Source organism: Trachypithecus francoisi, unplaced genomic scaffold (genome assembly GCF_009764315.1).
Source record: "Trachypithecus francoisi isolate TF-2019V2 unplaced genomic scaffold, Tfra_2.0 Lachesis_group4, whole genome shotgun sequence".
Classification (NCBI taxonomy): Eukaryota; Metazoa; Chordata; class Mammalia; order Primates; family Cercopithecidae; genus Trachypithecus; species Trachypithecus francoisi.
In genome coordinates this window covers 89,043,387-89,058,669 of record NW_022681469.1, presented here as the reverse complement: position 1 = coordinate 89,058,669, position 15,283 = coordinate 89,043,387, and the positions used below count along the sequence as shown (strand labels likewise).

Below are 15,283 nucleotides of genomic sequence, written 5' to 3'. Positions count from 1 at the left end.
AGATAAAACTAGAAATAAAAAAATTGGAACAAATACATGAATACAACCACCACACAACAGGAAAAGTTTCCAGCACGGATACTTTTTTCTGACACACAAGAAAATAAAGTATTTGCCATCTCACACAAATATTCCACCAAAATCAACCGACAACGACAAAAGCAAGTTTGTACTCACTCAATTAGAACAAAACTTTGAAGGGGAAAAGAATTAGAGGGAAATGTTAAGAACGAAAACCTCTCTCAAATGCAGTTCTAAATCTTTTATGATACAGACTCTACAGCCACCCCAAAAGTGATAAGCAAGCTTCCGAAAAAGACGTCTGAAGAATACAAATCCTCCACCGTATCCTGTCCGTTGCATCCACTCCCACCTGCTACCACGTCTATCCACTTTACCGATATGGTCACGATGAGCGCTACAAAATTGCTGCCAAATAAGTAAATAAGAGCGCAACAGAAAGCCAGTAGGTGGGGACCAAAAAGTACCTTTAGAGGCACTCAGCCCCTTAGTAAAAGTCAGCATGTGTTTAGCTACCAAGAACGAGAATTAAGACTGTCCTCTAACCTAACCCATGCGGATATTAAAAGTGGAAGGAGATTTCAAGACAGGTTTATACTAACTAATCCATTAGCCCAAGGCAGATCAGAGCTGTCAACAAATCAGGACCATATCAGAGAGAACAAAGTTACAAATGTGAGAGGGTGTGTATGCACCGGTGAGGGGGAAGAGGATGGGTGGAAGGACAACTTTTAAAATGCAATCATTGAAAACGCGAGAATTCAAGTCCTCGGTCTCCCGACCGGCCTCCAAACCTCGATTCCACTGGCAGTGCCGGGAATGAACCTAATCCCCAGAATCGCAGGGCTTTGGGGGCGGGGTGGGGCTGCCTCCCGCACCCGCGTGCCTGTGCGCCCAGCCCCCGCGATGAGGACGCGCTCGGGACACTCACGTTTTCTGCACCGGCTTCCGCCGCTTGCGACTGGCATAGGTGATATTGGCGCTGCTGCTGTTCATGGTGCCCAGCCGACGGCGGCGGCTACTCCCCGGGCACTGGCGGCCGGGTCCCCGGGACCCGGTGTCGGCAGGGACGACGGCGGCGGCAGGCGCCGGGTTCCGCGAAGCCGCGCCCGCTCCACCTGCGTCCTCTCCGGACAGTGGGGTGGGCGCCGCGCCTCCGCGCCTCGGCTACCGCAGGCTCCCGCAGCCCGCGCCAGTCCAGGTGAGCTGCCCGGGCCTGGCGCCGTAAGGGGGGGCAAGGGGCGGAGACCCGCGACCGAGGCGGCTCAGGTGCCGTCTACACCGGCGGAGGCGGCGCGGGCAGAGGAGGAGCCTGGGCCGTCTATTTAGAATCCTGGCCTGGGTCGCTCACGGTGGCGCCGCGCTCCGTGACCGTCGCCGCGGCCCCTCGGGTGAGGGAGGCGCCGCTGCGTTGCCCCCGGGACTTCCCAAATCCTGGGTGCTTCCCGCCTGCGGAGCTCGGGGGCCAGCCACCAGTCCCAGCTGCTCTTAGCTTCCGTTCGGCTACACGGCTGCCCCTGGTCTGAGCTGGCGGTCCGGGGCACGCTCTCGGAACAGAGCGTCGAGGGCACTGCCCAGCCACTGCCTCCCGCCGCCGCGCGCACCGGCTGAATAGCACAAGCACCCCCGACCCCTCACCGGCCCCGCCCCGCCCAGATCCCGCGTAGCCCCGCCCCGTCCTGCTTGCCCCCGCCCATCTGGATTCCATTCCGTCTTCCTTGAGGGCCCCACCCTCATCCCGGCACGTGATGACGTAGGACGTAACGACGCCCCCCCGCCGGTAGCCATCTTCGTGCATAGGCAAACTCATTGTAGCTAGACTATACAAAGTATATCAAGATATGCCAAATATAGAGCTTAACTTCGCCTGTTTGAGAGACGGTGGTTCAGCTGACTTGTGGCTAAGAATTACAATTAACTGGTAGACAACCAATGGGACTGTATATTTTCCTAGTTGGGGAGGCTTCAGAAGGCCAGATTTGAGTTGAAACTTGAAGACTAGGGGTTTCCTTGACCTTTATTGGGGTGGGGGAAGTCTTTACAATAGACAGGAAAATAGATAATAAGGGGACTATTATGTGTTGTGTCATGGAGGACAATGTGGAAAAATATTGGGAGTAGTTAACCGTATTGAATGCTGTTGAGAAATTCAAATTAGAACTGAAAATGTCATTCTTGTCTTCTCAGTGTGTAGTCATTGATAATTTTCGTGAATGCTATGTTGGTGGGGTAATAGGCCTGCAAATAACACTGAAGTGGGTACAGGATTGCTGGAGATGATGAAATGACATCCTCAAAGCAGACAATTCTTCCAAGTTTAACTGTGGATGAGAGACACATCAGATGGTATGTAGGGGGAGTGAAGGGTTAAATGAGGGTTTTCTAGTTTTGTTTTGGTTTAGTTCTTTAATGGGCGATACTGAGCAGCTTAGAGGGGTGGAGATAAACTATGCAGGGAACCTGAGGGAACAGTTAAGGAATGATAGATATTAAGATAGCGAAAGCAGGAGGGAATGAGTGCCAAAGCATAAATGGGAGATTAGGACTAATAGTTTAGATACAGAAACAGCACTTCCGGTACTTGGCTGTTCAGAGTACTCCACAGCTTCTTATGAGAGTTATTAAGAAATGCAGACTCTTTGGGTGTCCTTATTAAATCAGAACCCGAAGTTCACAAGAACTCCCAGGTGATTCAAATGTGCATAAAGTTGGAGGAGCAGTTCTCTACCATAGCTGGAGAAAAGAAGGACGGTGGGTGAGATGTAGTAGGCTACTAAATTTTGGATCAGAAAGATGAAGGAGATGGAACAAAGAGGGTATTCTAGCATGAGCTACAAAAGAGCAACTGCGTTTTGTGGTTGATGATCTTTTTTAGAAGAGCATAAAGTAAAAGTGATCTGGGAAGTGACAACAAGGAAGTAGGTGGACATCCACCCTATATTCTGAATGTGTGATAAGAGAAAATAATTAGGCAGTATTTGGGAGAGCTTATAGGAAAGTGATAGCCTCAGTAAGCCAGCTTTCAGTTTGAGGAAAAAGATGGAGCAAATTCCCAAAGAAGACAGTGTACACTGGGATAGTTAGATGAGTTAGCAATTGCAGAGGCAAAATCAACCATCTCTATTTTCCCTTCTCTTTCATTTCTTCATTTATCTGTGCTTACTCAAAACGTGTAAATGTAAAATAATAATTTCCTCCTAGCTAGGAATTTGAAGGGTGAAAATTTTATATCAAAACATAATATATTAATTCTGTAGCTTATAACTCCTCTTCATAAAAGAGATGTACTAAATGCAATGAACCAATCTTAATTTAGTGATTTAAAAAAATCCTACCCTTTTTAAGGTTGTTGGCTATTTGGTACAGTCATTTTCCACCTTATTTTGACTTTCATACCCTTATTTTTTATGTTTAACTTTAGGGGTATTTTCATTATCCAGAAGTCATATGCTGTATTATGTTACACAGTCTTAGTTAAGTAACAGATATTTGCATAATTAAGATTAAAATTGAATATCAATAAAATTCCCAGAATTCATTTTGATAGTAACCAAACTTACCTTAACAGTTTTGCTAGTATGTGAATAAAACTTGTATAGTGTAATGCCATTTAAAAAAAAATGAGCTGCCATTATCTAGAAACTTCCTGTACTGGCACTGTGGAACATGGTTCTCAAAGTATGGTTTGTGGCCATCTGCTAAGATTTAAAAATTTTTTTGTGAGCAGTTTTTTTTTTTTTTTTGTAGTTACATGATTTTTTTCTCATAACAATTAATTTGGCTATAAGAGTCAGTGAACATTTGATTACCTTATTCAAAGAGCATCCTTTTAATAAATTGGGTTGAGCTTACTTTCTGAGGTTTCAGATGCAGCTGTATGTATATGGGTTTCTTTCTCCTGCGAAATAGTATGAGAAAAATATTTTAGGAATGCTGTTATAAATATCAGCTGTTCTTGAATAAAGGAAAATAATCAAAATGAATGCTCAACCTATTCTATCACAGTTCATTTCACTAAGCAAGATTTTAGCCCCTATAATATACCAGACACTGTGGGTTATGGTAGCGATATCAGACATGTTCTTTCCTCTTAGAGCTTCCATTCTAATGAGAGAGACAAGAATTAATCAGATAGTTACACAAATGAATGTATAATTACAACCGGAACAAGTACTGTGAATTGAATACTCTGAGACTGTATAATAGGTGGATTTGACTTGGTAAGGAGAGGTTACCCTGAGGGAGCTTGAACTGAGTTTTGAGGCATGGGTAGGCATTTTATAGGTGACCTGGGGAGGAAGGGGTATTTCATGCAGACTGAACATGTATCACTTTTTAATCTCCTCTTCAATTCTGCAGCTCCTTACTTCAGGCCCTCAGAATTATCTATTTCACTCATACCCTGCTTTTACAGTTTACAGCACACATTGTAACTATATGAAGTATTTTACAGAGGGTAGTCTATGCTTCCTAAACTATGTACTGAGGCACCCCAGGAGCCTCAGTACACAACAAACTTACAGGGACACTATCATGGAATATTTTAAATTTTCAAGGCCAACACAGTGACATCAGTTGGACACCATGCAAACCACTTTGTTGAGGTAGTTCAGAACTTCTACACATTAAATTGTACTTTATTCCTTTTGACAACGTCATCATATCTTTGTGAGGCTGTGTTTTTGTACATTGCTGTAATAAAACACAAGGACTATGGGAAAATTACTGTAGAACAGGAATGAGGGTAGTGGATTCCAAGTTTATTCCAAGGTTTGAGAAGTTATAAAGTGCCCAACAGATGTGCACATCCCATTAAGATGAAAAATGTTAATGTATATTATTTTTTAAATAGCTACTAAGTTGTTAGGATAGACAAACATAAGTTTGGATTTAACTGTTTAATAAATGGAACTGTTAGGTGTTTCTTTTAGCTTGCAACACCATGAAAAACTGACTGAGACACTAGGAATGCTGTGAACTGAGAAAGTTTGGGACCTTTGGCATAACTAAATCCTTCATTTAACAGGTGAGAAACTTCAGGCCCAGAGAGATCAAGGGCCGTGCTAATCATAGCCTAGAATCTGGGTCTTGTGACTTCTACTCCAGTCTACAATGTATAACTTATCTCACTTTAAACTGTTCTGATTCGTTTATTAAAAATAATCAGTTTACACATTGCTTGCTTTTACTCTTAACACTGAAGAACAGACATAGACATCTAAATGCTTAATGTCTTCTTTAGTTGCTTGGATACAACAGTGTCATAGAAGCCACCGAGAAGTAATTAATAGATAATGCTAATCTTAATTCTGACAAAGAAACTACAATATAGGAATAATTTGTGTTTAGTCAGAATTTTTTTAATTCACTTGTGGATAATGCTTTGTTGTAAGAAACATTTAGGTTTTTAACACATGAAAGTACATTATTAAAATGTTAACATGCAGTAAGTTTGGATTTTGATTTTTTTTTTCTTTCCAGCCCTTTAATTCTCACTAATTTGAAATTTGATTATGGGGAAAGTTATAAAAAAAGCTTTGTGTTTCACGTGCTAAGATTCATGTCTAATTTATTAAACATTTTATTAAAATATATATGTATAAATATCATTTTTACTAAAATCCATTTAACTTTGGAGATAAATATATTTGGAATCTACATAACAATACATACTTTCTGCATTTTAAATCATGATATAGAAGAAACTGAAATTAAGATAAAATACATTTATTTAACAGAAAATTATTAACTTGATAAGAACAACTTACGGAAAAGTAACTTATTGTAAAACGCTGACCTAAAATATATAATTTAGATTTGCTAAACTTTAAAAGGCTATCATTCTTATTCATATTAAGAAACAAAATGTATTCTTTACTGAAAATGTTTAACAAATTTAATTAATATGTGGACAGTGGTTCTCAACATTTGTTGTGTATTGTAGTCACTTGAGAACTGTAAAAATTACTGATCCTTGGCTCCACCACAAAAATTTTTATTTAATTTATCTAGGTTGTGTCCTGGAATCGGGATTTTACAGGTGATAGAGGTATTGTGGTTATGTAACAGAAGATCCTTATTCTCAGGAAATACATGCTGCAACATTCATATATATATATATACACACACACACAATTGTGAAAGGTATACAAACATTTGTGGTATTCTTTCAACTTTGCCATGTGTTGAAAAATTGCACAATAGTAAGAAAATATGTGCAAAAATAAATAGCCATGTACTTCCAAGTTAAAAAATTGAGAGAAAAAAATATCTGAAGCCTGATAACTGTTTCCATGGGAGGTCAGGACGGAGACATATTAGGCACCTAGCTTTTACGTAAGATAAAGCTTTAGACCTTGCTCTAAATCTTGATATTACAGGAAACAGATGGAAGATAAATTTTAAAAGATTCAAAGTTTCTGCACTTCTACAGTTTTAAAACAAAGTTAGAATTCCAAATCTCCATTGTACAGCCTCTGTGGGCTGAAGAATATGTGTAGTTAGTTGTGCATTTCAATAATTTAGCTGATTTATACTAACCATGAATTATTCATTTTGCTGTATTCACCAGTTATTTTGCTAAGATGGTAATAGTTTCTAATGCCTTACTAATACCTTTTTGCTTGTTCTTATGCATCCACTTCCCTGTATATAATCGCTGACTTTTCTAAGACTTTCTAATGTATCAGTAGACAGGACTTATGTCTATAAGACTTACATGCTAAAATAATAGATTTTTTAAAAAAAACTTCTGGAACAACTGTTAACTTGTACTGCAAGTTAAATATTTTCACATTAATGCTATGCAAAACAGCTGCTATAAGTAATATTCTTAGGACTTTCCTCACTCAGATCCCATACCAAGCATCAAAAATACCTGCCATTACCTGATTGGTAAGTTGATGAAGGAGATCTGGTTACATAATTAATCAAGGGGATATAGCTGAGGGTGGAGTGTCATGTAAAACAGAATGGTCTCCACCCTTCCCTCCTAAAGCAAGCTGTAGGAATTTTCCTTGTAAAACTTGAAACTTTAGTTGAGTGGTCTTCCTGCCTGAATGTAGATGGAGCTCCCATCTGCCTTCACAGAAGTGAGGGCTTCTGATGAAAATGAGTAGGAAGGATTCAATTTATTCCCAGATCTTGGACAAATCTCTTACATTCTTTTAATCCTGGCTTTTGGTTGAATTCATTCTGGTGATCTGAGTCTTTAAAGAATTACATAAAGCAAATATGTTTCAGAGAAAAGCACGTGAATCGAATAATTATTTTGGGATACATTGGTATTTAAAGAAATAGCAAGTAGATTATAATGTAAACAATCACTATCTAAACTCTTCAGAAACTAGGGTTTTCAAATATTCATTACATATTTGTGTTGCATTTTTCCGTATTATTATTTAAACACATTTTGTGAGTGGTCATATTTATGCCAGCTTTTTGTATAATTCTTTGAAGCAAATCTCCCCTATAAAAGAAAGTCGACATACACCTGTATTACTAAAAACACCAATCTGTATCCTGCTAGAGTGCTTTGATTGTGTATGTAAAGCAAATGAATGATATAAAATGCAAACTTTGATTTTTTTTAGTTATTCTTGAACAGTTCAGACAAATGTTAATTTCAGTAAGAACTGCATTAACAAGATGATGAGAAAAATGGAGGTCAGTATGGGGTAATTCAATCCCCCAGACCATTTTGTTTTAATTAATATTTGCCTATTTTAGGATATAAAAAGGTTGACATTCTGATAGAATTTTCTCAAATCTTTATAAACATGCCCTACATGAAATACTAATAAAAGAAATAGCCTCACATACAACAGTTTATTCTTAAAAAGTTTGTTCATACTGAAGGTATTAGCCAATTATGAAGTAGGTCGTGGTTTTAGACACACAAACACTCAGTCCTTCTAAAAGAAATGTCATTATCAGTTGAGCTAAAGGTGATATTTTTTTCAATAATAATAAATAGTACTTAATAGCTGTAACTTAATAGCCCTTTTCTTACCTTTTAGTATCTGCTCAACAAGATGAGGAAAATACATCAGTACACAAAGTGAAATACACTTCTCAAAACTGAGCACTTTGTCATTACATCTTTAGGGTCAGGTCTCTAAGTGGCAATTTAAGTTTTATTTGGAAACTATACTGCTCAGTAGATGACTAGAATAATAATGGTTAATGTGGTAATAAACAATAGCATTGATTTAAGACAATCATTTCTGAGTTCTATATTACTATATGTTATGCTCAGAAAAAATAGATGGTAAATATCTGTCACCATGAAATTAACACTTAATTTTTCATATTTTCTACACATCCTTTCAATTAATAGTCAAAAAATAAGAAAACAAACACAGTAAAGGAGTGTCAAATGTTATTATTTTCCAATTAGCTCTTACTAGAGTCATGTACACCTCATTATTTTACCTAAAGAATAATGAAAAGCACTATCTTTGACATTGAAATATATGTCCAACATAAGTCTGTTTAAAAAGCAAGTGTTTAAAAAAATATACACACACACACAAACATGTATATATTAAATAATATATATAATTATGTATATCTAAAATCATTATAAAGGTGCCTTCAGCTTCTGTAGTTTACAACTTATGGTCTTTGGTCATTTCTTTTTGTTTGTTTTTGTTTTGTTTTGTTTTTTGAGATGTAATCTCAGTCTGTCACTCAGGCTGGAGTGCAGTGGTGGAATCTCGGCTCACTGCAACCTCCGCCTTCCAGGTTCAAGCGATTCTCTAGCCTCAGTTTTCTGAGTAGCTGGGACTACAGGCACACGCCACCACACCCAGCTAATTTTTGTAATTTTAGTAGAGATGGAGTTTCACCATATTGGTCAGGCTGGTCGCAAACTCCTGACCTCAGGTGATCCACCTGCCTCAGCCCCACAAAGTGCAGGGACTACAGGTGTGAACCACCATGCCCAGCCTGGTCATTTCTTATAGGATACTAAATATGTGGGATAACTGAGACAGGGATATATTTTTTAAGTTCTACTCTCTAGCCCACTTACCAAATAATACTGCTGACTTTAATGTGAAAGATCCTTCAACAAAAAATAATATGTTATCACAATTTTCAATTATTTTTGTTTCTAATCTGAATGAAGTTAGACGTTAAACTGAACTTATTATTTTGGTTTCTATGTAAAAAGCATAATAATATACCCCTCAACATTTTTATGTGTGTATATTATATATAGAAGTGTTTGTGTGTGTACACAGAGAAAGAGAGTACATAATGACCTTCAGGAGTGAAAACAGTCTTTTACAAAAGATGGATTCCAATGACAAATAGAAGTGTTCAGAAAAAATCTCAGGATCAGTTGTTTTCTCTAGCAAGCACCCCAAACTTCTCTCGAGGTTAATCACAGCCTTCACTGCTTTCTATGCTGAACACAATAGTTCCCTTTGATTTAAAAATGTGTCAATTCTTACAAAGTTAACATTCTGTATCTGATTAATATGTGGAGATAAATATTCTGTGAAACTGATGTAATGTAACCTACACAAGACTCAGATAACTTTTTTATTTGATCCTTAAAAACCACATACATTGTTTCTTTATTTTTACGTGTGTGTGTGTGTGTGTGTGTATATATATATATATATATATTTTTTTTTTTTTTTTTTTGAGACAGAGTCTCGCTTTGTCGCCCAGGCTGGAGTGCAGTGGCGCCATCTTGGCTCACTGCAAGCTCCGCCTCCCAGGTTCACGCCATTCTTCTGCCTCAGCCTCCAAGTATCTGGGACTACAGGCACGCACCACCACGCCCGGCTAATTTTTTGTATTTTTAGTAGAGACGGGGTTTCACCATGTTAGCCAGGATGGTCTCGATCTCCTGACCTCGTGATCCGCCCGCCTCGGCCTCCCAAAGTGCTGGGATTACAGGCGTGAGCCACTGCGCCCAACCTATTATATTTTTTTCTATATGCTCTTAGCACAAAACTACTAGATCCACTTGATCTAACAACTTTGGGACAATAATTATTTCCTTGTTTAAAGACCACAATCAAATCTCTTCTAACTATGATAATGATATCTACCTTTTATTTATATGAATTTAATCATCTCTTTAATTTTAACATACTATTGTTGCTTAAGTCTAATCAGAAGTGTTAGGTAGTAATTTATATTTTTCTCTTACGATATATGTTAGGAATTTTTGTACTTAGGTCATTGTATGTGCATTTTAAAATATGTTCCCCAAATTACTTTAAAGTGCATTTGAAATGAAAGTGATGATTTAATTGAATATTAATGAGATATTACTGAGGCATTATATTTTTTCATTTTGTCCAAATATTTTATTTGCATAGTTCCTGTTTTTAATTTTAATATTAAAGTACAAATCTGGGAATATTTGCTTCAGAGAGCTTTCATTCTACTTTTCTTTTATGTGTAATTAGAATTCAAGAGGATTTAACATCTGAACTCTTTCCTTTTTTAATGTTTTTCTGTATATGGTCAACAAAAACAAAATAAAGATAAGGTGCAAATATTGCCATATTGGTAGGTTTTACCCCAAAGAAGAAAAAAACACTAATGCAGTCTCTAATAATGTCCTTTCCCCCATTTTAATAAGAAGGTTTGTGTTGTTCTGACATTAAATGGATTAAGCAGCAAGCCTGCTGAGAAAAATACTCAAAGGTATTAAACCCTAGCAGTGTTGGTTTAACTGTAATTACTGTAAAATAAGATTAAGTCTGAGTTTGGATGAAGAACTAGGTTTGACATAAGACTAAAAGGTAACGATGTTCACAGATGCCTGAATTAATGCTTCAGTGAAAAATATAATTAGCACAAGATTTGAAAATATGTCTCCTTTGGCAAATGTCTTCAGAGAGTAATCAGTGCTGTAGACTGATGTAGTGGAAAGAGCACTGGGCAAGTGGCCAAAATCTTTGAATTCAAGTTTGTTGCTCTAGCACTCACAAGTTCTGTGACCTTGGATAAGAAATTTGTAAAACCTTTGAATCTCAGTATGGTGGATATGGCCAACTGGCAACCATTTGCACTTTTTCATACTGTGTATTTCTATACTACAGCAGCTGGAAAGCTAACAACTGCATTCTCCCAGATTCCTGTGCCATTAAACTTCCAAATGTAAATAAGTTTCATCCAATTAGATGCACTTGTTGAAATTTGGAGGCAAAAGTCAAGTGGAGGTCATCTTCCTGCTGCTTCCATTGTTTTCTGCTAATAAGTGAGATGTGGAAACATGATTTTTTCTGTGATGGGTTCCAGCATCTGAGTTCTAGGATTTGAGAGGCTGTAGGGGTGTGAGCAGTAGTGGCTCCCTGATCTCTTAATTGTAGCTACAGTGGTGTGATTTTGAAGTCAATAAATTTTGTAGTGACTTCTGGAGTCCCCACTTTTCTGATTGAGGCAAAGGTCATTTTTCTCTGATAAGTCAGTTCTACAGTGTTCTGGAAACATTTCTGAATTCCCAGCCTAGAGCCTCTCTCTCTAGCCTTTTCAAAGATTTAGTAAGCATTTTATTCCCTGTTTTAAATCCCTGTTTACTTAAAAGACCTGAAACTTACTCAGTTTCCTGTACTAAAACCTAACTGACACACATGTTCAAATTTCATTCATACCTTACAAAGTCTTTGAGAGGATTAAACCATATTAAGCATATTTAATATTGCTTCCTCTTTTGAAAGATAAGTATTCATGATATGAAAAGCCACCATCAAAATTGTCTCATGGCATTCTCTTATCATTAATTTTGCTCAGCTAATATAGTCTAAACACAGTTTGTGAAGTATTGGTTCTCCTGGGCAAATAATGCAGAGGAAACAATTGCATATTCAGTTGGTATCTAGATTTTATAAATCTCCAGTTCTAAGAATGTCTGTGAGTTTTATGATACCTTTCCTATAAATGAATAGTTTTCACTTCAATTTACATTTTACTAGTATTTTTACTTTTATTGCAGTGGTCATAATTAGAAGCACTATGACTAATTCTGTAAGTGGAAGTGGACTGACACAATGCCATGTCTGGCAAGATTTGAGCAGATTTGGAAAAATGTTGCTCTGTGCTTTGATCTTATACTTTCTAAAGGAATAAAATAATTCTCCTCCCCCTTTTCAATGAATTTCTTTTTAGAAATATGTGTTGTTGTATCTATGGAGTCAAGAGACTTTTTCACCTTTAAAGTGGCCCACATATTCAGCCCCTATTAAGGCACCAGTGGGCTTCATATCAGTTATTTCCTGGCTTGATTCATTACCCTCCTGTTTCAGCCTGGCTTCTGGATCTTGTCTCCATTTCTGTCTGTGGCTTCTTTGGCTTTTCGATTTGTAATCAGTCTTTTATTCTGCTTCTCCTAAAAGGGCTCATCCCACTGATGTTTTTTTCCTTGAGACTTTCTTAGGAGGGGTGTGTGTGTGTGTATCTCCTAAGAAAGTTTACTAAAATATTTATGTGTATATATACTTTAGTTTTCATCCCTCAGGACTTAAATTCACTTGAACCTTGACTACGAAAACACCCTTCAGTTTTTCCTCAACAGGTGAACTCAGAAAACAGGAGAATTACACTAAGTACTCATTACTTTCCTAGATAATTTTATATATTGGACAGAATAAACTACATCAAAATTTCCAGTGCTCTGTGCATGAAAGCTTATTCATTTACTTCCACATGTATAAAATTACATCATATGAATGAATAAAGTTTTCATCTGTCATTTATTTTTATTTATTTTTGAGACAGGGTCTTGCCCTGTCACCTGGGTTGGAGTGCAGTGGCACAGCTATAGCTCACTGTGGTCTCAACCTCATGAACTCTGTCACTGAGAAAACTTGGAAGTGACCAAATAAATAATATAAAATAATATGAAAGTAATTTTTAAGATGTTTAACCTCAACAGTACAATATTGAAGTATATAAATTCAAGTTAACTATATAAATTTAATTCAGTTCAATGCACATTGGTTGAGCACTTAAGATTTCACCAGCCTATTCTTCAGTTACATGAGAAACATGGCTTATTGATTAAATGTCATAAACAATACAAGATATAAGTTATTGTGAAGAACATATGGCACAAACAAGTACTTCACAAGATGGATCTTGTAGTATGGGAACAATTTAAGTAAGTGATGAGTAGGTTTTATAATTAAACATGATAAAGTGAGAAGTATGAGTCTGACATTGAGGAAATGAAGAAAATTAGTCTGATTGAAGTGGAAGGTATGTGTTAGGGAATGGGGAAAATACAACTAGATAAGCAAAGTTAGGTTAGTTGATGGGGTGTCTTAGGATTGATACTTAAAATTGATTTGATGAACAAGGAGAAGTTACGGGTTCTTGAGAAGGAAACTTATGTGTATTTAGAAAAGAGTTTTCAGAACAGTTTGTAGTATTTAAGATGGGATGGGGAAATTGGAGGTAAATCTAAAAATCAGGAACTATTTCATTAAGGTTAGAATTAATAAAGAAATGATAGGTAGAGAATGTGCAACATAGTGAGACTCTATCTCTATGAAAAATAAACAAATAGCTGGGTGTGGTGGCGCATTCCTGTAGTCCCAGCTACTTGGGAGACTGAGGTGGAAGGATCACTTTATTTTGTGTTTTCTGCTGACCATATACAGAAAAACATTTAAAAATGATTTAGTTTTCTGTTCTTGCGATAGTTTGCTGAGAATGATGGTTTCCATGGTCTCACTCATAGGTGGGAATTGAACAATGAGAACACTTGGACACAGGAAGGGGAACATCACACGCCGGGGTTGTGGGGTGGGGTGAGAGGGGAGGGATAGCATTAGGAGATATACCTAATGTAAATGACGAGTTAATGGGTGCAGCACACCAACATGGCACATGTATACATATGTAACAAACTTGCACGTTGTGCACATGTACCTTAGAACATAAAGTATAATTTAAAAAAGAAGTATTTGGGATGTCAAATCCTCTTGAATTTTAATTACACATAAAACAAAAGTAGAATGAAAGCTCTATGAAGAAAACATTCTTAGATATGTACATTAATATTAAAAATATGAACTATGCAAATAAAATATATTTTTTCTTTTTTTCCCTTCTTTTCCCAGTGTTGTGAACTACATGTCATGGGATAACCAAAATTAAACCCGAAATCTCAGAAGAAACAAATTGTTTGAAGAAATTGGATGTGATTTTTTTACAATTTTTCATTCAGCTAAAACTTTGTGAACTGTTTTGTGGTTTTGGTCTTCTCTAAATATTAATCTTTGGCATTTACTTCCAAAGTATCCCCCACTAAACTTCATAACATTTATTGTGTCTCTTCATCATTAAACTTTGATGAATTTACAGAGTGTCTTTTGAAATTATGTTCTTGAGAAAGCTAAGTTCCCTAAAAATCCCACCACCTCAGGAACAGAATTTTCTAAAATTGTTGTACCTACCTAAGTTACCTATTTTTGTCTGGAGTCAACTTGTCCTCAAAACAAAATTAATATTGTATTCCCCTTTGGACAAGGACACATTAAACATTTAGTGCAGCATGCACATTTTTCAGGGATGTAGAATCATAAACAGTTATTTATATACACTTCTTATGACATAGAGTGACTTTTACAATGTGCTGTGCTATTTAAAGTTAAATGTTCACCACTACATATTGTACCTATGAAAACATTATAGGTTAGCTTTGATAATTTAAAATACTTTTGCTACAGCCAGTAGCTCTATTAATGATGATATGAAACTCTTGACATTTTTGTTATGGTGATTACATTGTATTTTTTCATATCTGTTATGTGATATAGCAACCAACATATTAGTCATAATAATAATTTGGTAAGGAGTTCACACAGTTATTGGATGGAGGGCTGTGTCCATCCCTAGGTGTTTGTTATTGTAGTGATACTTATAAGAAGCACAGCTTGGTGTACCTACATTAGTGCAAATTTCACTAGTCAGGAAAATGTGGATAAAGTGGTCCTTTTGATTCTTTAGCCCTATACGAAGTATTTTGAAAACAATATTTTAACAGACTTGTATCCTCTTTCCACATCTCATATAAACTGTAATTATTTTTATTTCCCCCAAATGAATGAAAGCCATCTTTACCATTCAATCCTTTAAAAAAATAATAAGAATTAGTATTTATCGAAAACAGGTCCTGTACACTTTACATACTTTCTTTAATTTAGTCTTACAACAATGCTATGTAAAAAAGTACTTTTTTAAAAACTGAAATAAAATTTATGTACCATAACATCATTTTAGTGTTCAGTTC

The 15,283-nt window shown here is 36.8% G+C and overlaps 1 protein-coding gene and 1 long non-coding RNA gene across 2 annotated transcripts in view; one reads left to right on the top strand and one right to left on the bottom strand.

Annotated features, from left to right (window-relative positions):
• Window positions 1-1,656, bottom strand: part of AHR (aryl hydrocarbon receptor) — a 49,146-nt gene extending 47,490 nt beyond the window's left edge. Inside the window, exon 1 of the mRNA XM_033192019.1 lies at window positions 953-1,656. Within this exon, the coding sequence (XP_033047910.1) occupies window positions 953-1,017 (65 nt within the window). The 5' untranslated portion in view covers window positions 1,018-1,656. The remainder of the gene's footprint in view (window positions 1-952) is intronic.
• Window positions 1,657-1,796: 140 nt separating this feature from the next.
• On the top strand, window positions 1,797-14,352 carry LOC117072092. The gene is made up of 4 exons (XR_004432712.1): window positions 1,797-1,942; window positions 2,209-2,367; window positions 4,940-5,047; window positions 14,112-14,352. It is a non-coding gene; the product is annotated as an uncharacterized LOC117072092 (long non-coding RNA).
• The last annotated feature ends 931 nt before the right edge of the window (window positions 14,353-15,283 follow it).